Source organism: Falco naumanni, chromosome 1, assembly GCF_017639655.2.
Source record: "Falco naumanni isolate bFalNau1 chromosome 1, bFalNau1.pat, whole genome shotgun sequence".
Classification (NCBI taxonomy): domain Eukaryota; kingdom Metazoa; phylum Chordata; class Aves; order Falconiformes; family Falconidae; genus Falco; species Falco naumanni.
In genome coordinates, this window is record NC_054054.1 from 111030439 (window position 1) to 111055613 (window position 25175).

Consider the following 25175-nt stretch of genomic DNA (forward strand, 5'->3'; position numbering starts at 1 on the left):
AGCTGCACTCAGACAGCTGGATGAATTACTTGAGAGATGATGAAAAAATATTATCCAAAACCAGAAAACTTAAGTTTATCACAAGTCTCAATTTAACCCCCCAAACTCATTAATAACAGCAAGTATAATGGTCACCCAGTTTGCAGCAATTCCAACACAATTATTTTCCAAGAACTGCAGACATACTGCGGTTCCCTTAGCGTACAGACCTTTTGTATATGGACTTGCCTCCGAACGAGAAAAAAAAAGAAAATCTGTAAAAGTAATAATTGTGGGCATCCTCAAGCACTCAGAATTTATATGCTATTTTTACATATTATATTCCAATTGCTTAGAACTAATTACTTTGTAAGCTCTGAAACACATTTGGATTGCAGACACAAAAACTTGACAGTCTTGAAACAAGAAACATTACTACATCTACTGGTCACGAAAGAGCTACGTACTTGGATTTGGGCGTCCAGCCAGCATCCAGCGAGGATCATAGGGAGTCTTGGTAGGAACAAACTCAATGGTTCTGTCTATAGGATCCTTGACTTTGAGGATAGGAACAGGGCTGTATACACTCTAAGTGAAAAAGAAAAATATTGAAGGAATTCTCTTGTGTGGCTTTGCACCAAACACCAGCTCTAAAGGACCTGGTTAGAGTCCTCTTTCCCCCACACTGCACAACCCTTTGACTGATGGGATCCCAGAGCCTTTTGGCAAGAGCCTGAAGAAACTTCCAGTGTGCTCCACGCACCCTCTCAAACCCTCCTTTGGCACCATCTGGCATACCCTGTACTTCATTTGCTCTTGAACTTCAGGCACAGCCAGCACTAGCGAGGCGCTGCAATTTAATCTTTGAAAGGTGACCAGGCCACCCAACTCATTCTATGCACTCTTTCCTGAAGGAAGGTGACCTGCATGTTCTTGTTGCTACCTTCCTGGCTGCAGAGCAGCTTACACATATATATCAACTCCTATAAATTACTGTCTCAGAAGGGAACTTTTGGAGTCTTTTCCATAAGAGATAATCCACTGCTTACATAAAATCCTGCTGCTCGGTGCTGAGGGCAGCACACCAGAGGAGTGGAAGTACCCAAGGCAGTGCCAGGCTGACCCACTTCACAGTTCCTGGAGCACGTTAAGACAAAGCCTACTTTGTTTACTTCCATACACCATAACGCTCAACAGCCTTGATCAGGAGCCTAAACCATTTGCTAGGCACCATGCAAACACAGAAAAATACCCTCAGATACAGAGAATCCCCCAGGCCACAAAACTCTGTGAGCAAAGCGGATAGGTAGTGGCACCCTGCACTGCCGTAGGGCCAGGAATTACCTTTGGCATGTAGGAAAGCCACTGCAGAATAGTGTAGACTCCTTCAAAATCATCACATACGGTGCTGTGCGTCACTCCGTTGTTGTGCATTATCTGGATCCCACCCAGCTGGTTGTTGGAGGTATAAACTTCCCGTCCAAGCACCTTTTGAAAGAAAAACAGGCAAACCATCAGTGGACGGGATGGGACAAGGAGGTGTGGGCCAAGGAGATACATATAAGGCCTGCAGCAAGTCATGACTGCTTCAACACCAACAGATGGAGCAAACCACTCACAATAGACCTTCCCAAGCTCTGTGTGCAGGTAAGATCTTATGAACAGCGATCCCGAAGGGGAACGATCCCCAGTGGGGAAACTGAGGCAGAGGGCACTTATATGACTTGCCCTTCCCCAAGCAGCAACTGAGCTGGTATGTGACCGACTCTCCTGGGTGCTGACCTGAGCCCAGCTCACCAATTCAAAATTGCTCCAACTAAGACAACTGGTAGGGTGAACCCATTTAAGCCTTTAATTGGGAAAAAACCCAACACTGCGCATGAAGTTGCCTATAGCAAAGACAAAGCCCACCAGCTCCTTAGAGAGACTAGAAAGAATAAGACCCTGACTGCTGGGCGTCTAATTCTCTTGCACAGCTCCATCTCTAATCTCAGCCCAGGCACCGCAGCTCTTTTCTCATTCTCCTGCTGTCTCTTTCCATTTGCCCTCTCACTGACTGATACACTGATCTCTCGGTCACTCGGCTTTCTGCTCCACTGAGTCCATATTACTAATAACACCTCTGCCACGGCCAGTTTACCTCATGAAGGCAGGAGCACATCATTACAAAATAAACTCATAACTTTGACATTCTAGCAAATACATGCTGTTTGTTATTTTTATGGGTTGAGTCTTTCTAACAGACAGAGGGCATTACATACCTGCTTCATTTAGATCTTAAAAACCCCCTCAAACACACACAAACAACCTGCCCTCCCCAACCAACCAACCTTCTTTAGGAAGAAGGGATGCCCCAAGAGAGGAGCAGCCCTGAGCCCAAGGCAACCCGGTCCTTATGGAAGGGATGCTTGGGTGTGACTTCATCCTCGTCCCAACATCCTATGAGTGCTCAGGACATAACTCATCTCACCCATAGTAGAGGGGAACTCCACATTTCTCAGGATTTGACCTTTTGGGCTGAAAGAAAGAAGGTGCTAAAAGGATATGAAAATAGAAAATTTTGATCTGGTTATAAAACCACACTGGACCAGTTAGCTTTCTTCCTGCACAACATCAGTTAATCACAACTGGGGTCAGGGAGCCACTGTGCCTACCTAAAGCCTAACTGGTAAGGCACAATGTTACTGAATTCCAAGTTTATTTTCCTTTGGATGAGAAAAGGCCTGGTAGTTTGGCATTTCACAAACCTCAGCATTTTACAGGCTGATCCTCACAAAATTCCCCATGAGACAGATGTCAGTCGAGGTTTACATACAGAGGAAACCAAGGCACAAAAGTTACACAACTAGTCCAAAAATCTGTAGTCAGTGTAAGCACGTGGGTTTGCAGAGAGATATTCCTGGGTCTCCCTTCTGAGCTCAAACACCTTCATCTTCCTCTAACAAAATCAGTGCCATGAAAAGACATGCTAGAAAAGACAGCAGCATAGATTTAGCTTCAAGGAAAAGAAAAGCACAGGCCTCCAGATGCCAGGCACAAGCCTAGCTAAATGCTTTCCACAGAGGAAAATAAAAATAAAGAGGATTTAAACTCCCCATCTATGAACTAATGCAAACGTATGTACATGCAAAATGGGCCTCTGCTGCTGCTTATCTGGAGACACTGTAGACAGCTCGGGTTTACCACTGCTGACAGGCAATGAAAATAGTCTAATATACCGCCTGCTCTCGCCCTTAAATCCCTTTTTGGAGATCAAGATAAATATGCAGTTCCTTTTCCCGAGTGCTCCAGACATTTCAGTGAAGTGGCAGAGCATTGTGAGGGGCTGTGCACATGAAATCCCTCTGTAATACTGAGCGAGCGTAGTATTTACTTGTCAGTGTTTGTCAGCAGAGGCAACGCAGTCCCAAGCTGCATTTAAAAGTTGTACCGATGAGCGCCTGCTGCCTTCATTTGTATGACATATATGTCCACACGTGCACTCACACCTGTGCTGAGTGCAGCAGGAGGGATATGTAATACGGGCTTGCGCAAGCTCTAAATCAGACCCTGACTTAAGCGCAGTGGAAATGCAAAGCAGGCTGCTTCGCGCCCCAGTGCGGCAGCTCTGCAGTCAAGGGGTTAAAGAGGCTGTCTTCCAGGGACACTGCTGGGCTGGGTGCTGGTCCCCAAACCTGCTTCTGCGCCCTGTGCTCTTCCGTCTTCTCAGGATCAGAGATCCTGCCAACTTGCTTCGCGCATACAGCTGCAGACTGAATTGGGTGCCAGAGGTTAAAAGGCACTGGAGGGCTAGCCAGCTTATAGACAATGATCATTGGGCTTGAGGAAAAAAATGAATGCAACAGCTCATCCATTCAGCTCTGCTAACCACCTCATCTCTGACCTCAGAGGACTACATTTTTAAAGGCTGACAAGTAATTCAATCTCCAATTAACAATCTTAAATGGTGCAATGCATATTGCTGTATAAATGTTTCTGTGAGAAAATATCCAAGAACACATCTGCTGGAGAAGTGCAAAACCGATGCTCCTGCAATTAAAGGATTCAGATGTTCCTCAGCAAGACACATGGTCAGCGGAGGCATGAGTGGATTTAGAAACGTTGCTAAATCAGTTAGATAGGGAATGCTAGAAGCAAACTCATGGGAGAAGAGACTGCACAGAATTAAATCCTGTATCTGATATGACCAGGATCTGTCAAAAGGGTAAACTTCAAATCCTGAGAGTTTGGGTCTGCCAGGGGTACATGGAGTCACATAACGTAGGAGGTTAAAGAAGTGAAAGTAGCATTAGCCCAAGGCTTACAAAAGGCATCTGTTTAACTACCAAACACGTGCATGGAAGGGTTAAGTTCACAAAGCAGGTCCTTCCTAGCAGAAAGGTTACCAGCACTCCAGGGAACAGTCAAAGATGCAGCTACCAGAGTCAGCTGCTACAGACCAGAGATCAAGAAAGGTCCAGCAAGAGGGGCAGGAAAGAACAGGTTCCAGGATTTTAAAGCAGAGATACACAATACACATAGATCTGGATATTGGCAATATTTGACCTCTGATCTTGTGCTTAATCTGATGGGAAAGACAGACAAAAAAGAGCAGCCATGAACAGCAAAGCACCAAATAGTAAGCTTCTGGCACCAGAAAGTTTGCTTTAAATTAAAATCTTAACACCTCATGAAAGCTCACGAAGACTCCAAACTTGCCCCTTCTGAGGTCTCTAGTGAGAACTCTTCACTCCTGTTACTACTGCTTTCCTACACCTTATCCCAGCTCCTTTGCATGTTGGATATAATTTCCTTTTCTCAATTCAGCAGCAGCTGGTCTGACACTTCTGAGTGAGGCACAGCAAGCGCTGCCTCCCTCCCCGGTGTTAGCAAACAGCTCTGCTTCCCCTTCCACCAGCAGCCCTTCCCCGGCTGCCCCTCCAAGCACTAGCATTAATGGATAAAGCAGGATCGCCACCACCTACTCCTTGTGTATTCGATGCCGAAGGCCTCCCAGTCACTAGGAACCCAGGCTGGACTCAGATGAGCCACTCAGTTTCCCTTTCCTTTGCTCCTGAAGACAAGCCTTTCACGTGTGTAGGAAGCAGTGCGTTTAACAGGGTGTGCAGGACAAAATGCTTCCTCTGTGCCCTCATCTCAACGAAAGCATGAGGAAATCAGTGGTCAGAAGGCAATGCTAGTTCTAGAACAGCACGTGTTAAAGCTCAGCCCATGACTGCAAGAACTAACACTATCTTCCAGATAATGCAACATTTGATACCACATCCTTACAAAATACATGGGCAGTATTGTCAATACTTATTTCATTTTGTCCACCAAAAGCCACGTATCCTACAGTAATGGGAAATGGCATTTCTTTTTACTTCAGAGGATCTTTTGGAAAGTACAAAGGGGAGCTGGGATTCTAGCTAGCAGCCTTTTCAGCCTTTAAAAGACCATCCTCAACAGGTTTATAAGCATGTCATATGCATATTAATAATTTTCTAGCACTCAAACCCATGATGACCAGCTGCTATCTCTGTGCTCCTTTTCAGAAACTGAGCTGCTGGTTAGTAGAGACATTCACTGCAAAGCTGGTTTGGCTGCAAACCTGATTGGCTCCTATGTTTCATCAAAGATGAAAGATCTGAAAAAAATGACAGCAGAGGGCTTGAATGGGAATCATTATGTAACATAAGTGCTGTTATTATTCAGAGCATATCATGTGTTTATATCAAATATAAGTGCCAGATTTTTATCTGAATAATTTCAATAATTGCAATTCCCATCCCACCATTTATATTATCTGCCAGAAACCTGAAGCAGAAAAGGCACATGCACGTACTATAAATAGCCTATTTTTCATAAACAGGCAGAAATGATCAGAATGAATGTCTCATCAGAAAACACAATATAGGAACTTAAAACCTGGCTGCTATTATGTGCAGTCAAGCCTCAACAGATCTTACAGCGTTCATTTCTATCACTCAGCTCTTCCCCCACACCTATCATGTCGTTAGTGGGTAAAACAGCAGCAACGCTGAACAGGAGAACCGAGCTGAGGAAGGACGCCAGCACGAGCCGTGCTCCTGCACAGACCCATTCCCGGAGCTTTAGGCTATTCGCATGGCGGCACGAGCGCAGACACCTCCTCTCTGCCTGGAGACGGACTGCACTTCTTGCATTTCTAATCTATGAATGTGTGCAGTTCCTGCACTTTTAATTTACGAGCATTCGGTGGGGGACCCTTCTGACTTGGGAACATATTGGCTCGGTCTAATGCTTGGAGATTATTAAAGTCAGAGCTATACTCCACTATCAAGTCTACAGATCTTTTATTTAGAAGATATGGTGCTCTAAATGCACAAAGAGCTCCCTGTCACCTTCACATTAAAGCCCCTAGTGCCTGGTAAATGGAATTATATAGCTGTCATCTCCTTTCCCCAAAGTTTTAAGAGTACAATGGGCTCATTTTTTCACACTCCATCCCAGCTTCAGAACTAAGAGACCTACTTTGTATTGATTTAGAGTCTCAGAAATAAATAAACCTGCTTCACCAATGTGATTCACAAGAAATTCATGATACACTATTGCATGATATATTTCAAGCTGTGGCTCCAGCTCTTTTTTTCCTTTGGTGAGTGATGGGGGAGGTGGGAGGTAGGGGGAGGTGGGGGGGAAGCTGACAGCCTGATGGTTATTGGAGATGGCTACTGACTGCAAATCCAGAAGCAGGTCTTGCTGGTGGAGTCTTTTTCTTGCTTTAATTTGGTGAGATCAGAGGGGGAAGGGGAAAAAGCAATTGCACTTCACCTGGAAGGCAGCAGGGGAAGACGCATCCAGCTGGACACTGCAACCGCAGCTGGTCCTTCTACAGCACCTTCTGCCTGACAATCCCAAAGCACCTTACCAATACAAAGGGAGTAGGGCTCCACAGCTGATCAGGTACCAAAGAGGCATTCTCTCTGCAGATGGCAACATGAAACGTTACTGGAAGGAAAGTTTTCCCATCTTGCAGTAATTGATGAGGAGTTTCAAAAATTTCTGGATTGCAACAGAAAATCAAGTTTTACAATCTTGAGGTCTGAACAAGTATCAGACAGGGTCAAGATGTTTGCTTCTGACTTCTGAAATATTTGTTGTAGACGGTAGAAATAAAAATGAATTTGGAAAAAAAGAAGTCTATTGGGGGGAGAACGTTTTTTGACCCAAAAAATTCCAAATGAGAAATTCATCAAAACTGGTACTTTTTCCTGAAGAATTCCAGTTTCGGTGAACTGGCATTTTCAAATGAAAAATGTCTTGTCAAAAAATTCCTGCCTAGCTCTCCTCTCATGGTGTAGGAAGACTGCATGTTTTGCTCAAGGTCACTCCACCAGTCAGTGGTAAATCAAAAGGACTCAATATACTTTGCAAACTAAAGTTACAGCCCCCTGTTCTACATGGCGCAAACATTCATAAATCCCATCTGTCTCAGTTAGGGGTTCCCTAATCTAGGCACTAGCCCTACTAATGATTGTCTTCATGATACTTAAAGATCTTGGACTATGTTTTGGCCATTCCCTTAGTCACCTTGTGGAACACAACAGAACCCTCTTATTCAGAGACCATCCAAAGGGACAGGCTGCAGTGCAGGTACCTCCTTCCCCAGGACAGTGAGCCTTTGCTCACTTTGTAGCGTGGGTTTAGGCTTAACCGTGAGATACACAACAATTCTCCAGTGCTGATCTTACAGTTCCCGCTCATGTCCAGAATGGCAAATAATTTATCAACAATTCACTGCAGAAAAGACCCACAGGCAAGTCATCTGGATATCCTCCCAGTCAGGACCAGTTATTCTGGGCCATATTTGATAAGTGCATTCTTCCATTCAGCTCCAGTGGAACATGAGGTACCACGGTTAGCGCTCCAGTAATACCACACCTGCAGCATCACCAGGAACTCGGGTACAGTCCTGGTTACATGAAACATATAAAGGGTTTAGAATATATAGGAGTTTCCCTGGAACGCACAGGGGCTGCTGTGCTAAACTCCTCTTTAGCAGGAATAAATACACACACAGCCCCCACAGCACAGACACCATCCACATGGATAAACTGATCAAGATCCATATTAAAAATGATAGAAGGAGGGAGAAAAAAAAAAGTAAACAGAAATCTATTAGACTTTCTTCCCTAAGCAAACATAAAGGGACTGATAATGCGATGCCTGGAACGTAAATTGTCTCTAATGGGAACAATACACAAATATCACCACTTAAAGAAAGGCAATTAAAAATAAAATGTAGAAATGAAGGTGGTGTTTGTTTATTTGTACTCATCTGAAGTCCAGGCATCCATCCTGCATACATTAATTTCTCTACACAAAATGAAGATCTCCGTTACCAGGACTGCCACCAAACAGATGCTTCCAGCAGCTAATGCCTCTTGCTGGCATTAAAGAAACTAATTGTGCTCTCTTCCTAGTGCCAAATTTTGCTAAACTGAGACTGACCCTTACAAGGGCTCTTCTCTCATCTCATTTCTCAAACCAGACTGGCTTTGTTGGGGTCTGAGCAATGGTGACCTATGCCAGGAAGACCTCCAACAGCACCAAGGTCCTGCATCTGTTCTAAGAGAGCTGGAGAAACCAAGCTCCACCCATGACACCACCCTTGCTCTCACCGCATCTTCTGCCGCAACCACCCAAGGCACAGCAGAGCGGCCCCTCCTGCCTCCCCCACCACCGGAGCCAAGAGCGGGGTAACCTTGGTGAGATCCACAAGAGGAACTGACTGACGGTTAATGCTGTTGAAGTGTCAATTTCTGTTTGACATTTCCTAGACCCTCTTTGATTAGCATTCTCAAACACCCTGTGCCCATACGTATCTTCCTAATAGTCTTGCTGTGCCACTACAGAAAGATTCATATCATGCATTAATAATTATAATGCTTCTTTGAATGACAGGGATGGCACTTGCTGTTCTAACTCACATGATTGCTCTGATCTAATCCCAAGACTGAGTCATCTTGAGCAGATACTGAGCTACTCTTGCCTTGATTTAAGAAAAATAAAAAGATCTTTCTACATTCTGTATTTTACAGTAAAAACCCCAAACAGCATCAGTCTCACAGGGCTTTTATTTATTTTTCCAGATTGTGAAACTGAAGGGTAAATATTACTGCTTGCCATAGTCAAGACCAATCACTTGTACAAGACAGGCTGTGTAAGCTTCCTATTCCTCACATGAGCTCCTCCGGAGAGCCCACACCTGAGCCAGCAGCCCCTGGCATGGGCACAGAACCTTGAGCAGCTCCGCCTGCTCCTCCCAAGCCCTGCCCTGTCATCTCACCCTGTTATTTGAGTCCCAGGGTGCCCAGCAAATTCTGCAGCTTCCCTCAGCCACGATGTACAAACACCAGGTCAGTGCCAGGCTGCTTTAGTGCAGAGACCAAATGACACCCCAACTCGCAGGCAGGGTACGTCCAGGTGTCAGTCAGAAGACACTACAGAGCAGCCAACATCAGAGAGCTCTGCTGGCTCAAGTGCCTCAAAATAAACTTGCCCCACCGAGCAACTTACAGCTGGGGATAACCACCACCCAAACGAGCTGGTTTCAAGCTGGCTCACACAGAGGCTGCTCCTCTGCCTGCCAGGTGGGTGCTCCCCCAGGTCAGCTGCAACCCTACCCCAGTTCTGCAGCCAGGACACCCCAGATGTGCCTTGCTGATCCCACTTCTGGCTTCCACAGGCAGCACAATTCAGGACTGAATTTAAAATGCAAGGATATTCTCTTCTGGCCCCACGCAAAGGGGTTGTTGGGTTTTAAATGCAGATTGTCAAAACGATCCTTGCAGCAATTATGGTCTGTTGTATCAACAAGTCCTCAGGGACTCATCCACAGTCACGTGATTGACACATACACTACACTATCTTGACACGGTATGGCACCTATCATGTTAACGTCTTTACCATGCACAAGCAGTGTCTGCATTAACGAAAGATGTACTCAAGAAAGGTCATTGGACAATTGCTGGTACTAGGCTTAGAAGTTTTTTAGATATTTACATATTACATTACCAAGGCATCAAGCTTCCACTGATCAGCTCATCTCACAAACACCCCTCTTAAAGCTGTTCTTCAGAAATGTTTTCTCCCCCTAAAAACCACCAGTTCACAGTGAGAAATAGTGCATTAGTAGCAATCTGGTGAATTGGTTCCTGAGCTCTTTCGGGTCTAGAATAGGTTATACAAGCAGACACATAGTTTAAATTAAGATCATTCTGAAGGCAAAAACTTCCACAGAAAGAACTCCTGAGGATGGGGTTACCCACCCTGCCAGTGCACTACTCTGGCAGGTTCCTTCCATCTGATGAGCTCAAAACACACTGCAAACACAAATACTCGAAACAATACGGTTTCAAGACCAAGCTGTCAGCAGGTAACTGTCATTATACCCATTCTGATCAAAAACATCAGACCACAGCCAGGCAGGCAGCTGGCTGCAGACCGGGAAATGAAGCCCAGAGTTCTGGTGTTGTACTTTTCATATTTTAGTGGTTTCTGACTCTTCATCTTCACTGCCTCCTCCCCTACATGGACATATACTCCTGGCAGGTGGCATTTGTCAAGCTCACGCCTGGTACACTTGGATGCTCCTGACAAACCAGGCCAACAGCACGGCGCCGGTGCCATGGGGCCCAGGGGCGAGCACACTGGCGGACAGGTTGAGGGCCTGATGCATCATTCAGACAGGCCAAGCCTGGAGAGTCGGGGAGGAGTGGGGGGGGAGGAATAAAGCTAAACAGGAGGGAGAGGACACAGAGCAGTCTGCTGGTTAGATTCTTCCCTTCACCTCCAGAAGTGATGACCACTTTAGATGTCCTATTGTGAAGTGCAGCATGCAGTTTCATCATCATGCAGAAAATTAACTGTTTGAGATACCAGGTTGAACATCTGTATAACAAACTGATGTGGATCAAGTTAGTAGCGGTACCTGAAAATCTCTGCTAAACTTGGCTTCTCTTAGAAAAAGCCTAGAACATCTGTCTGTAGAGAAAATGTGATTGAAAGCCACTATTTGTTTACATTAACAAAACAGTCTTAAAAACAGGATTTCTTTTAAACACAAAAGACAAGGAGGAGCAAACTAATTAAAAATAGGTCAGCTACAGACTTGGGAACATCCTTGTGAGGACTGAAATGAAATGTAGTCCTGGGAGCCTGAACCAATACATAAACTGGGAGTGCTGGGCTCCTCAGTCTTACTTCCATTAAAAAGAAAACGAATGGAAATTAACCTGTTAGTGCAGGGCAGCAGCACATCACCTATCTCGTATGAAACCGCACCATGTTTAGCTTATGACGAGGAAGGGGAGTTGAGGGAGGTGGAGGAACGTATGGGGTTAGAAAAAGGGGGAGGCAGGGAAAGTTGAAAAAAAAAAAAAAATCTCTGCCTCAGCAAAAGTTTTCATTAAAATTTTAGACAAATGATCTCTGTGTCCTTCTCCCATGCTGCCTGGGGCTCCATGCTATTTCTATGCAAATAACAACCTCGTGGTTTATATCTTATTATTTCCACCGGAGCTGCAGCGACATGACCCGAGACGTGTGTGAGGTAGACAGCGAAAGAGAGAGAGGGAGAGAAAGAGAGGGAGAGGGAGGGAGAGAGATGGAGTGGCTGCTCGCTGAAGTGTGAAAAAATATTGTCAGGAGTGAGCAGCAAGAACAAAAAAAAAATTGCAGGGATAACGTGTTTATTTCAGCCCCTCTCCCCATGTGAACCAGCATCTTTTAAAATTCATTGGGCATCAGGCGATCATGCACAATCCATCTGCTTTCACTTTATCATTTGCATTTCATGCCTCCTGGCTTTTGATGTGCTGATACTTTGATGCAGTCAGGAGACGCGCATTATCATTATTTCAATTTTCAGGGGGGTCAGCGGGCTCAGCACAGGCGCGCGCACACGCTCACAGGAGAGGAATGAAATGTCATTTCCACCTCTCCACCCCCTGCTGAAATGCAATGGTGAAGACAAAAGGGGTACAGATGAAATGCAGCCCTGGTGCCCCACACGCAGAGCACTGTCCCCACCACAGAGCATCACACCTTTTCCCCAGGTCTTTCCCTTGCCTGTCGGTCCCGACTATAAACAAAGACAGCTTAATCAGGAGCAGAGGGGAACCTTGTACAGCACTTGTGCAGTTTCTTGTCACCCCTGACAGGCAATGGGGCTGAGAGAATCCTTAAACCTGCCTGATATCAGGTGTCTTACAGTGATATGCCTCTCTACTTACAAAGCAGTGACACGGACACAGTGAACAGCCAACACGTGATTAGTCAACCTCCAGAACAAACATTAGCTTCAGCTAAAAATGATATTGACCTTGAGCTCATCATCTAAGTTATAGGTTACAGTCTGATTTTGGCAGCTGGACCTTTCCCTCTACACCTAAACCCTCAGGCTGGTTTTACATAATGATAATGAACAAGACCAGCAACAGATCTGCTGGCACATAATGTTTGTCACGGTCCCCCTCTGCTCCCCCCATAAATTAAAAAGAATGCAGTATTTCACAGGGGGCGGAGGGTGGGAATCAAACAACTTTCCAGAAAAAAAATCACTGCTCTCTGAAAGCCTAATTTTCTCCATTGCTGCAGAAACATTTTCGCACTGCACATTCTCTTCTTGCAGAGAAGACATTTTGAAGAAGATGCATATGCAGACAGAAGACTATGTGTAAGCTTTGTGTAGCATCTTCTATGAAGACAGTATTTAAAAGTCAGCAATGGGAAAAATTAACCCAAATCTGACACCTGGGAAAAATCTCTTGACACTTAGGAAGAGATGAAGGAATATTTGCATTGCACCTGTGTTAGAAAACATACAGTTCCAACTATTATGCCAGGTAGTGGTTTCCATTCATTTATTTTAGTTTCAGTCATTATCTTTCCTCAAGATCCTGCCAGCTGGATTGGCAACCTTCTAATTCCCAAAATGCTTTGCTCAACATCTACTAAGGGAACAAGAAGCAGCAAGGCTCACGCGCTCCACAAACTACAATAGGTTTCTACCATGAGACCCTTCTGGAGTCTTATTCACACGAATGAACAAGAACACATCATAAATCATGCCCAAACAGCCTCTGCATTCCTACAAGGAAAGACATTCCTTAATTGGCCCCTGGCTGATAGTGACCTGACTTCTAGCCATGAGAAAATTCAAACTGTCCAGCTACATTTGAGGGACAAGTGTTTTATAGTTTACACGTAAAACAGGGAGATGAGGGTAAGTCTGAAGTAGACACTGCCTCCATGGCAAGGCGATGCAAACACATTAGCATATACCATTTGCTTCACACCCTCCTTACGATCTCAGCTGGACTGAGCTTGGTCATTTCAGGTTAGCACTGGACATCATTTCACTGCTTCAGGCAAGACACATCATGCAACATCCAGGAGTGAGTGGTTATTCCCAGTCTCCCACTATTCAAGGGCAGGTAAACTTATTGTTGGGTCTGGGCTTAGCTGTCTTACTGGGAAAGCTGGATAGGATGCAATAGGTTTCTCCTTTGCCTGACTGTTAGGCAGGTAGAGGTTCAGTATCTACATAAAAATATGTCTTTCCAATAGAGCAGCAAGGAGAGGAAGGACACATGGGATTATTCAGCCCACTAGAAATTCTTGAGATAGGATAAATCACCCCCAGAAAGCACCTCCTTCTGCCTACACCCGCTGACAGATGTCAGGTGCTTAATTTAGACTAAAACCTTAACTTTTCAGTACCTAAAATTTAGTGAGATTAATCCAGTCCTACAAAAACAAGCATTCACTCCACGGCTAGAGAGTGCAGTTAAACCTGGGAAAAAAAAGAGAGCAGAAGAGGAGGACTAAACAGACTGGCCCTACCATCTGGGAAACTCTGCAGGGCCCCGATCCCCAACAAATGACAGCTGGAACCACGCAACTTACTCCACTTCAGCAAGCACTAAACTGACTCAATTTCTTTTTAAAGGATGGATCTTCAAATGCCTCTTTTCCTTCCATTGATGCAGGTGTGTGTGATGTGTGTAAGAGATCTAACTGAGGGTGCTGCTTCCTAGAGTTGATAGGATCAATGCTTCATTTTCTGCAGAGCCCCCTTTATTCAGAGGAATAATTCAACGAGAGACTATTTTCCTTTTATCTCCCATTGTCAGGCAGGCACTCCTTGAAACGCAGCTTGCGATGAAGCACAACCACCCCAGGTGCTGGAGAGTGCCTGAGAACAAAGCTGCACAATGGGGAAGGGCACTCGCGCCCGCACAATCCTAACTCCCACATAAACAAAGCCCTCAGTGAGAGGGACAAGAGCGGAGTCGGCTGAGTTGTGCCTGCTACAGACAAGGAGCTGGAGGCTGCAATATTAATAGGCTTGGGGCAGCAAGGGAGGAAAACCACCTCTGATGGAGGAGGAGAAAAAAAAAAGAAGAGCCACTTTATTAGTGAAAGCAGTAAGTTTTCTTACAGCCCAGGCTATTCCTCCCTTCCTCCACAGCTGAGATTTCCAGCAGGTCTGACCCCTTGAAAATCCCCATCCACACACCCTTTCTTAGGCTTCAGTGCTCCCCCAGTATTATCACAATGCTGTGGTCGCTGAAAGTTCAGGGTGATTCTGGCCCATCTATTTTCAAACACGGTCTTCCAGATGCTGGAAAGAGCCCAGTTTCCTCTATCACAGTACACAGTGGGTGGGAGAAGATGCTGCCCTGTCAGTGGGCTTCTCCACTTCTCTCATTTAGTCATTGCACACAACCTACGTTAAGCTGCTTCTCTTTCTTCCCCTTCACCCGGTTCATGCTCAGGCCCCTAATCTGCAGTTCTGCCCAGGTCCCCTGCCAACCTCCAGCCAGGATGCCTGGCATAGTGCCTCTGGCTGTCAATACAATGTTCTTGTCAAGAAAAACAGGTGCATGAAAGGACTGCTTTCTGACCGCAGAGAAAAGGAAAAAGAGATACTGCAAAGGGATGAAAATTTCACAGCTGCTGCTCTGTGTCTGTTCTCCTCCCTGGCAGGAGGAACCTGAGACGGGAGAAAGCAAAAGGGACCAAGCATAATCACAGGTATAGCGGTGGAAGCTCCTGGAATCTCTGGCAGAACTCACAGAAACACCAACTCAATTCACATAGCTCTGAAGGCTGAAATGCAAAGACTTACCTTGTTGAGGGCTCCACAGCCAGTCAGGATTATATGAGAGTTCTCAACCTGGATAGTCCTCTGACCTAGCCGAACAAGGTAAGCCCCAATTCCAATTGCCCGACATGTAACCTTACAAAAAAAAAGAAGAAAAAAAAATCACATTGATTTCTGTCTTATCACACAGCCAAAACCTATCAATTCCAACATCTAGATAAAACTAGGCATGTTTGTATTACAAGGCTATAAAATCTACTCTCACTGCAAAACTCCAGAATCTATTTTTTTTGTAAAACACAGTATCTGAACTATGTGTATTTTATTCAAAGAAACAGAAGCAGTAACTTACAGACTGAGCAAATATGAAGCCAAATGACTGTTTTCTAAAAGTGTTTTTACATTTAGTCTGAGAGTGACCCAGCCCTGTACTGGTGTCAGTAGCATTGCTCAAAGCCTACAGGAGCCAATTTACATCAACCAGAAGTCTGATCCCAGATGTATCTTCCGGATATCACTGCAGGATTTTTAGCTGAAACAGACAATACAGTTTGAAGAATAGAAAGCAGTGGGGGATTACCAAGTTGATGGTGATAACACTCTCATAGGCTAAAGACGATTCTCCAGCAATCATGCCAGATCCTCTGAGGTTCTCTATTCCAAGTCCGTCTTCCTTTCCAATAATATCTGTTATCTTATACCTGAGGGAGACACATACAGCCTTCGAGTCACAAGGTCCAGTGATTTGCTGAATCAGTTTGCAACAAAGAAAATGAAAAGTGACTAAATATCATTAAGGTTCTAAAGAGTAATGTGCATAAAACCCGGCCAGGACCTGTACATGGGCTCATTCTGCAGCCTTGCTGAACACCATGGAATAGTCCTACACATGAGCAGCCAAAGCAGCTCTGCAAAGAGGAAATGCCAAGGGAGAGGAATGCCCGTGAAAAGCGTTCTTCTGCCATTCCCACAGGATGTGAGGAGCAGGCTGATTACAGGAAAAAGGGCAAGAAAGAAAGAGAATGCAGTCGTAAGGAAAAAGAAACAGAACAAGAGATTATAATGAGGCTCTTAGTTTTTCTTTACCTTCTTTCATGCCTTCCTTCCCCAGCACAGCCCCTTCTTACTCGGAGCTCTCAGGCTGGCTTCTATCTTTCCCACTAGGCCCTTGCTAAGCAAAGTACTTGAGCACGTGCTTAAGTGCTTCACTAAAGAGAGCACCCAGCTTCCCCAGCACACATGCAGGCACGCACACATCCCCACGCCCAGCACCATCCTTTTGTTCTTCCAGAGCCTGCCAGTCTGCAAACTAGGTTTTTGGGTTTTTTTATTTCTTAAGCATATCCTCCTCCTCCTGCCCAGGAGCACAACTACAGCTGCAGTCTATCTCTGAAAGCTTCTTTGCACCTCATTTGCAGATGTGCTGCCTTTGGGATGTAGCTGGGACGATGCAGACACCTAGAGTAGACAGGTGTGGAAAACCATAGGCTATAAGGCAGTTTAGTGCAACGACTGCAGCCCAACCCTCCAGAATGCATGGAGGGCTTAGCCTTCACTCAGGAATTCTTTTATCCTTTCTACAGAACCTAGCAGAAAATTAATTTTCAAGATTTAGACTGCAAGTCTTCAGGTAAGAATCATTGTCCTGGTCATTCAGTGTTTACGACTGTCGGGCCCTCAGTCAGGACTCGGGCCCCTAGGCAGCAGAGGTCAACACAGCACCACCTCAAACTAGGCATGTCATGACACAACTTTTAAGTCGTTCCACGCTCTGACCGCACACAGCTATAGCGTTCTACGTACCTGGATCCTAAAGAACGTCCTAGCTAAAGACAAGGATGTGACATGCATCGCTTCGTGTACCCCAGGATGAACAGAAAGCTTTTCATTCTGACCTGTCTGTGCTCACCTGGACTCTCCATTGTCCTCCACGTGTTCACAGTGAACTGAATTCAGGGCACTGACTTTCTTATAGTCTTGAGGAGTCAGGTACAAGTATTTGTATCCCTGCAGGGAAAAACAGTTCATTCAGCTCATTCCCACCTGTAGCCCCTTCCCAATCCCCAATAGCCCCTTCCAAAAAGAAAGTTTCAAGGGAGCAGAATTCAATCCCAGATAGCAATAACAACATCCTCTCTTAACACCTGCACTCCAGCTGAGGTCAGTGAAAGCTTGGGTTGTTTCCAACATTTAGCACTAACTCACTCTGGATGCCAGTCCTACTGCCTGAGAGATCCACTACCAAGGAGAACTCTGGACCTAACAGTCTGGCAAATATTTACCCTCAACTGTGTTAAAAGAGGGGTTGCAAAAGTAAGATTATTTTGTGAGCTACTGCAGAGTTTCACCTCTGATTCTTGTGCCTCCTTACCTTGTATGGGTCGTCTGGGTCTTCCCAAGCTACGTGGAACATGTGCCGAATCTCCTCAGCCAAACCAATCCTGGCTCCACTGTTGGCAGCCACGTAGATACGGGGGATGCCATGTGTTCGAGCAAGCTCCGAGGCCCTCAGGAACAGCACATCCTCCTGGGGCCCAAAAGAACCTATTCGGTATGTAATGTCATTGCCAATGACAATGATATCACGGCCTTCTGGATACTCAGGGGTCTTCAGAGTCATCTTCCAGGCCACCATCCCAATCTGCAACCAAAGAGCACAGAACAACAAAAACTAAATGTGTACCTTCAACACATGAAAGAGGGGAATCACACAGCGGCTATTTTTCTTACGCGTGTTGCACTTTGTCTGTTTTCTTTGGGAACTCCAAGAACAGCAGCTCTGATATGCACTACCAGTGCAGAGCGCAGCTGGCAGGGCTTGATCCTTTCCACACTCGCTGAGGCACATCCTCTACTGCTCTCTTCCCACCCAAGACACTAATACCAGCCCTCCCTCTCCCCATTCAGGGATCTGTCACAGGTCCAAAACGCATTCTGCGAACACCCTTCTCGCAGGGTACTGCATTTATTCTGCATGCCAGAGCTCACACGGTGAGGATGGACGTGCTGCTCTACAGGGCTCCTAACTATCTGCTTAGGCTACTCAGCTATCACCCTAGAACCCTGTCACTCTGGTTCTCTCACCCTGCCCTCACTTTAATCCTTTTATTTCCTAACTATCTCCATTATTTTTTTCCTGTCCTTCCTTTCATTTCTTTGACTCTTCCCTTTTTCCTTCCCAAATATTGCAGCAGTTTCTTTCCAAACCTGCCTGGATAAGTAATGCTTTCTGCTGCACATTTTTCTTTTTAAAAATCATCGTATGATCTCTTCTGGCCCATCTTATGGAGATCAGCAACATCTGTACCCTGCATCTCCCATCTCTTAGCTGCCGCCTATCACTGCACTGGGGAGCTGGCCATCCTGGAATGCCATTAACAAATGGAAATCGCAGCATCCCTTGAAAGCCACATGCATCACCCAGTCTCCGCTAGCCCAAGGATCATAAGCTCTGAGTACACATTCCTCAAGCCGATTGCACATCCTCTGCAATCAGGAGGGTTGAAACTCTCATTGTGGAGACTCTGAATTCTGAACATGATGAACTAAAGCGGGAGGGGGAGAAGGGAGAAGCAGCAGATAGATATGTGCCATTTAATCCAAATCAAAATGGCACAATACACAGTTGAGATCCAATCAGCATCTGCAATAAGATATGCCGTAATAGGCTCATTAAAAAAAATAAAAAGGCAGAGGAATTAATCAAAGGGTCATTGGAAGTAAGCAGGCAGCAATCCAAAAAATATTACAACCAGCTACTGGCAGATCCTTCCCTTACACCTCCCCTTTTGAGAGCTGAGATTGCAAGTTAACAGAATGATGGTGTTTCAGTTCACCTTCTCCTTGGTCTCAGTTTCACCCACTGCTATTTTGACTGATACGTTGTAAGGGATTAATTTGTTTGCCTCTGAATATTTGCAGATTTACAGTTACATCTTGGCATCCAACTGCAGCATTTGGAGGAGAGAGATACTGCAGCAGTTTCAAAGACAGGAGCATAAATCCCTAGAAGTCAGTGGGATGCTCTGCTAAAATATCAGAATTATCGCCAAATTAAAGGGAAAAGTTGTAATGCTGTAAAACAAGCAGATGCAGCTGTTAGTCAGGCACACAGGCCAAGAGTGTGTGCAAAGAGACCAGGGCTCACACAGACAACCAGTCCAGAGTCTGGAAGAGTAACCTAACTGATCCCAAACCAACCTACACAGCCAGAGGGGTTCCTTGGACTTCTGCTCTTCTACTGCTAGACTTTCATAGCAGGAAAAGGAAGAATAAAGGTGAAAAAAAGAGAAAAAAATTAAGCTTTGTCCTTCTGACCTGACTTTTGCAGGAAGAAATGTCAAGGGCTGGATATTGCATCTCTGTTCTAACTCTCAACTGTGGGCAAGCTTGCAATTAGAAATAGCATGTTAAAAATGTCTGCAAATCCAGAATTAAAGGCTTCAAAATTAGCCTCTAAGAAATAAGGGATGCCCCTCTATACTCCATTACATACTGCAGCTCAGTTCTTTACCATATTTTAGAGGCTTCCCTGCCGTAACTAAAATCCTTAACTGGGCACTTAGCAACTCTTTCTGATACCACTCCAGAAACCAGCTTTAGTTATTGATAGGAACATGCAGGCAAGGTGGGGTAATACTCTTTTTAAAAACTGCACATAAACTTCTTCCAAAATAGCACAGAAGCAGCACTAATTTACACATTTTTGTTTAAGTAGTCATTTGCTTAGCGCTACACTGATCTCATCAGCCAGGACCACACCAGGAAGCTTCAAGCGCCATCAGATGAACACAAGGCACATGAGCAACAGGAGAAATGCTCAGGCTTTCTATTTGCTAAATATTTGTCACCGCAGTAAACTGCAAGATAGAAACACATAAAGATACTGCCAGAAGCCTGCATAACAACCACAACATACTGAAAGTAAAATCTTAGCACCCTCAGCTCACATGTGAGGCAGATGAATTGCTCCAGGGCTTAGGGACTAGTGCTCAAGCTCAGTTAGTACCCAGGACTGGTCCCACAGTCTGTCTCACCTATGAAAATGTAAGAGACTTTCCTCACTTTCATCAGCTTGATGATTTTTGACAGTACAGAAAACAGGCATATTAAAAGCATTTCCTATTTAGAAAATTCAAATTGTAACAGAAGTCTTGGAACAGTTCCCTAACCTGAGATCATGTATCTTCTACATAAATAAAATGCCTTTTGTTAATGCTCACTAGTAGAACAGGAAAAACTATCTAGCCAAGGCACAGTAAACACACACTCTTGAATACAGTTTATAGCTGATAAATATGGAGCAACCATATGCAGTTTAAGAAAAGAAAAATTAAAAGTGCACCACTTTATTAACTTGTGTGTCTTTCTGCCTCCCCAATACATAGCATGCTTTGTGCCATTTATCCAGGAATAAAAATCACAGGGCACAACTAAGGATATTTTTTTTTCTCCCTATGAACAATGTAGATTCTGTTTAAATTTATGGGCAGTGGAGGATAGCTTTCTATTTCAGGAAAAAAAAAAAAAAAAAGATGAGATTTTTAAGTTAACGGCAGCATGCCAAAAAATTGAGAGTTCACAGGTTAATTAGACAGGCTGAGCTAATCACCTAAGAGCACTGTCAGAACAGTAACGGGTGATGGTAAGCAGCAGTGGTTGCAAAACGGGCTCTTCTTAAGAGCCAGCACAGTTTGGAAGTGCTTCTCCTGCCACAGCTCTATTCCCAGCACACCCAGCAATGAAGAAGAGAGGGAGAAAAAAAATAAAAGCAGGAACCGTCTTATTTAACTGTTTTTATGTGGGCAAAATGATTTGTGCCACAGTATTTCCATAAGAAGTGGGACCATTATTCTCCTGTAGGAACACATTTGGTTTGAAAAGTATCACTGGACAGAACGTGAAAATCAAACCAGATGAATTATTCACAACCTCCGATCAGAAGTGATCATTATTTCTGATGTTCCAAACTGTGATTAGGATTCAGTGCTCAGATGTCATTTGCTCCCTGAATAGCACCAGCAATGCAGAATTGCATGACACACATATATTACACACAAGTTTTATATATATAATTTTATACACACCTTCTCCCACTAGATCTTTGGCTTAATGTAACCATTAACAGATAGTAAAAACATGATATTAACTAACATTCGTTTTCATGGTGCTCATAAATGCCATTAGTTTGACACACAGTGTCAACACTAATCATGGCCTAAAATTAACACCAAAATTGACTTCAACATTAATTGCGCTATTGATGTGAACAGTAATACACACACTGATGCAGTTACAAATTGACTGCTAGTGGCAGCCAGAGCTGTTGACAACAGGCACCGAGGGGAATGGGAAAGAAACCGATCCCAGTCTCCCTCCTGAAAGCACAACAGACTGGGAACGAAGGGAAGCCAATGCAAATGGTGGCTGGTGTTCAGGCAGGGGGAGCTTTCAAGTCTCTTTCTAGCAGGATCAGTATTCCTGAGAAAATCTGACGTGAATGAGAACAGCTTATTATTTGACAGCATCTATGCTTGAGCCATGCCAATTGTGTTGGTTTATTCTACTCTCACAACGAGGACTATGCCTGAGCCTAGGTACTCTATGTCAGGCTTCGTTTTATTTATTTATGTCCAGATTTGGAAACCTGAATGTGGGTCTCAAAATCTCTAAGTAGGACAACTGAACTTACAGAACCCTGACAGCAATTTTGTCCTGTTCCCATTCTGTTGCATCCGTATCATAGATAAGCTTTATATGTAAATAAGGAATTAAAATAAGACCTTAAATACTTGCATAGAAATGTATTATTACGTACAAAAGTCATAACAAGAAAGGAAATGCAACAATTGTAGTGGTCTAGCACGTGAGCACTGGAAATGCCGAAGCTCAGCACTAATGAAAGCACATTTCTCCCCTGCTGCGTGTGCACATTATGACATTGCTAAATCAAGGTACATGTGCTTTATTCCCCCTTCATAACCTCTGTCTGTTCTGGAAGTAAACCAGTGTCCGCTGACCCCAGGATGCTGAATCATTCTGCTGCAGAGTCACGGGCAAGGTGTGTTTTAGAAAGGGAACAGACAGCACCAGAAATTTTACTTGACGCAGATGTAGCAATTTTCCTATTTCATCATTCAAATTTGATGCCTGGAACTTCAGATTTGAAAGAGAGACTGTCTGTGCTTACACTGTGACCAAAAGCTGTAAAGTTTTTATCTTCAGCGTGAACCAACTCCCAGAAAAAGGGCATGATGCAAGTGGTTTGCTAGCGGCATTCGGACTTAATGCTTTGACAAGGATGCAGTGCCAAAACCTAGGATTCCTTCATTCTCTTCTTGGCTCTGAAAAATGTGTCATTTAGCGATCAAAGCAGTGGTCACAGGCAGCACAGCCAAGCACACGTTGGCATGGTTCTTCTGAACAGCATGCGGCCAAGTGGATGAGAGATGGGAAGAAACTGTTCCAGGATGAGACATGACAAAGGCTTGCTCAGTAAGAGACGCCGTGCAGCACAGTGGACTGAAGGAGACATGAATTCATACTGGTTTGGTTCCTTGTGCTAGACCAAAGGGCACTCAGATGGCAAGCCAGGAAGCAAACCAGCAAAAGGCTGGCTGATGTTCAGGGAGAGCCGATGGACACACAGAGCACCAGAAGGAGAGCTCAAAAAAACCCATTAAAGACAGTGCAAATGTACTTTTTACTGCACACACATCTGCACTGCAAGGTATGAAGCTTGCACAGTGTCTCGGGAATAGCAAAAGACATAATGCCGAACCCAAACCAGACTCTCCATCAAATTCAAGTTCCTGCTATAAGCCCACAGAATCAACTGTGAGCAACACTGCCAGCTTTTTCAGCAAAACAAAAGCATTTTTGATGAAGCTTTCCAAACTAAACAATAAATAACTTCACCCTAGGCAGAGTGTAAGCTTGAAAACTTCAGTTGAAACAGTTTGCATCTGGTGAAGCTACAGACGGATAAAGATATTTCATGCCACCACTTACATCTCTGATCTAGAAATGTCTCTATTTGAGGATTTTAAAACCCTTCAAAAAATTTGGAGCTCTAGTTGCTCTTTGAATAAGACATGATTTGAGCAGTCACTGCTTTCAGCATCCTCAAAGAGCCTCACCTGTGATGTGTGGGGTTATTTCCGGCCCAAGAATTTGACGATTGTAAAGTGTTAACAAATATCACAGCTATTAGAGGTGTGGTTTAAATGTAATTCTGACTTCTGTGTTTACAAGAAAGGTAACAAAATCAAAATTCTGTATTTGTTTGATAGCATGCTGAAATCCAACAGCCATATCTGAATATATACAATCAAAAACAAACCATGGATTTACTCATAACCTTATAAAAATTTATCTTTTAAATAATGATGATAAATTCTAACTCAAAGGTGTATGTTAGAGGCTCCTAACTTCTGGTTCTGTAAGGAAAGCCTTTTCAAACCTTGAACTATTGCCATAACATACAAGTACCTTTTCAAAAATCAGGCCATGGAAGATACTGCATCTACAACACTGTGAGAAACAGCACACTGAAGATACTGATCTGCATAAATATTAACCTTTCAAACAATTCAAGGTATTACAGAGTACTCCTGCTTAACTGTACAATCACTGTTCAGCTAAGGAGATGCTCCATATAAGCTGTGACATGCATCCATCCCAACTCTAACAGAGTTCAAAAGTCCCATCTTCCCATGCACATGCCTGCTACTCTTGAGGTTTTATTAAATTATCTAGGCATAACTGTGGGGGGTGGGGGGAATCAGTTTTCAGTGATGCTAGGGGGACCCACTTCTAAAAAAATTGTATTATATTCCACTTGTCATAAGACAATCCACCTTTTACTAAAAATAACACTCTCCAGTCCATGACAAAAATGTGCTCTGTCCCAATCTCTACCCCCTATGTCTCATTGTGACCTCCAAGCATCTCATTGATAGGGGCTAAAATTATTCTCCGAAGGAGGATCACCTTCTGAAATTGCATCATGAGTATTTCAGATGAGGAGACACCACTTGCTGTGCAGCACAAATAGTTGTCCAGCTTCCCTGTTATTTAAACCCATTCCTACTGCCAGAAGAGCCTTCAGGTCAGGATTGTTCCCAAAACTCAATCAAGAAGCAGCATTGGGAAACCCAAAGAGAAACTACTATTTTTACAGTAATCTCTGGGAAAAATAGTGGTGGGGCTGGGGGAGGTGGGAGAAGATAACACAGGTGTTTTCCTTCACCTTCATGTTAATTCACTGACTTTGCCATCACCCAGTCTCTGCTTTCTCTCAAGTACTTACCATCCGCTGTAAGTAGCCCAGCGGATGTTTTAATACCCTGTGCCTGTCATAAAATGCAGGAACATGGGGTGACAAAGCAGAACATGCAGTTCAACTATTAAGCTTTGCTTGTATAAAATTCATTAGCTACACCTTTCAGCCCCAGGCAATCCAGGGAGCTGCCGAAGCAGAGTTTCAGCAGCCCTCTGCCCACTGCCGTCCTGAATTTCACCTGGTCAAACCTTCCCACATTCCCAAGAAAGGGTTCCTGCCAACACTCCAGCCAACAGCTCCAATTATGGATTATTTCTGATCCTCAAGCTACTGAGAAGGAAAAACTGTGACATCTAGTGCCAATAGGGAAAATGACACATTTTACATGGACACTGCACAAGACTGAGATGAAGGGTAACATGGGGTGTTGCTGCAGGCACTCCTTACACTCATTTTCTCCTTGTCCATGAAAATTAGTTGGGCCTTATCAGCAGATGGTACAGTCCTAGCGCCAGAGGATCACAGTAAATACGTACCGTGCTACAAAAAAATACATAAAGTGCTATAGAAAAACATCAGAACGCCCAGCTCAAGAATGACAAGTAATATATTAAGTTCTCCAACAAGCTGAGGGAATTACCTTTTCACACTAAGATTTCAGCTAATAAGCTAATCTTTGGAACAAAGCAGTCTTCAATGGGCATTTGAAAAGGGTGTCAGTACATTTACAGGTTGTGTCTTCAGCAGAACTGCTGCAACCAACGTGGTTTTACACACCAT

At 44.3% G+C, this 25175-nt stretch overlaps 1 protein-coding gene across 10 annotated transcripts in view; it reads right to left on the minus strand.

Moving 5' to 3' along the window:
- ACACA (acetyl-CoA carboxylase alpha) overlaps positions 1 to 25175 on the minus strand; it is a 148031-nt gene that overhangs the window by 33068 nt on the left and 89788 nt on the right. For all 10 annotated transcript variants that reach the window (XM_040577878.1, XM_040577902.1, XM_040577891.1 and 7 more), the window contains 6 exons: positions 17484 to 17753; positions 17022 to 17119; positions 15693 to 15813; positions 15137 to 15247; positions 1324 to 1467; positions 447 to 567 (listed from right to left, as the gene is read on the minus strand). In XM_040577878.1, coding sequence (XP_040433812.1) covers positions 447 to 567; positions 1324 to 1467; positions 15137 to 15247; positions 15693 to 15813; positions 17022 to 17119; positions 17484 to 17753 — 865 coding nt within the window. The remainder of the gene's footprint in view (positions 1 to 446; positions 568 to 1323; positions 1468 to 15136; positions 15248 to 15692; positions 15814 to 17021; positions 17120 to 17483; positions 17754 to 25175) is intronic.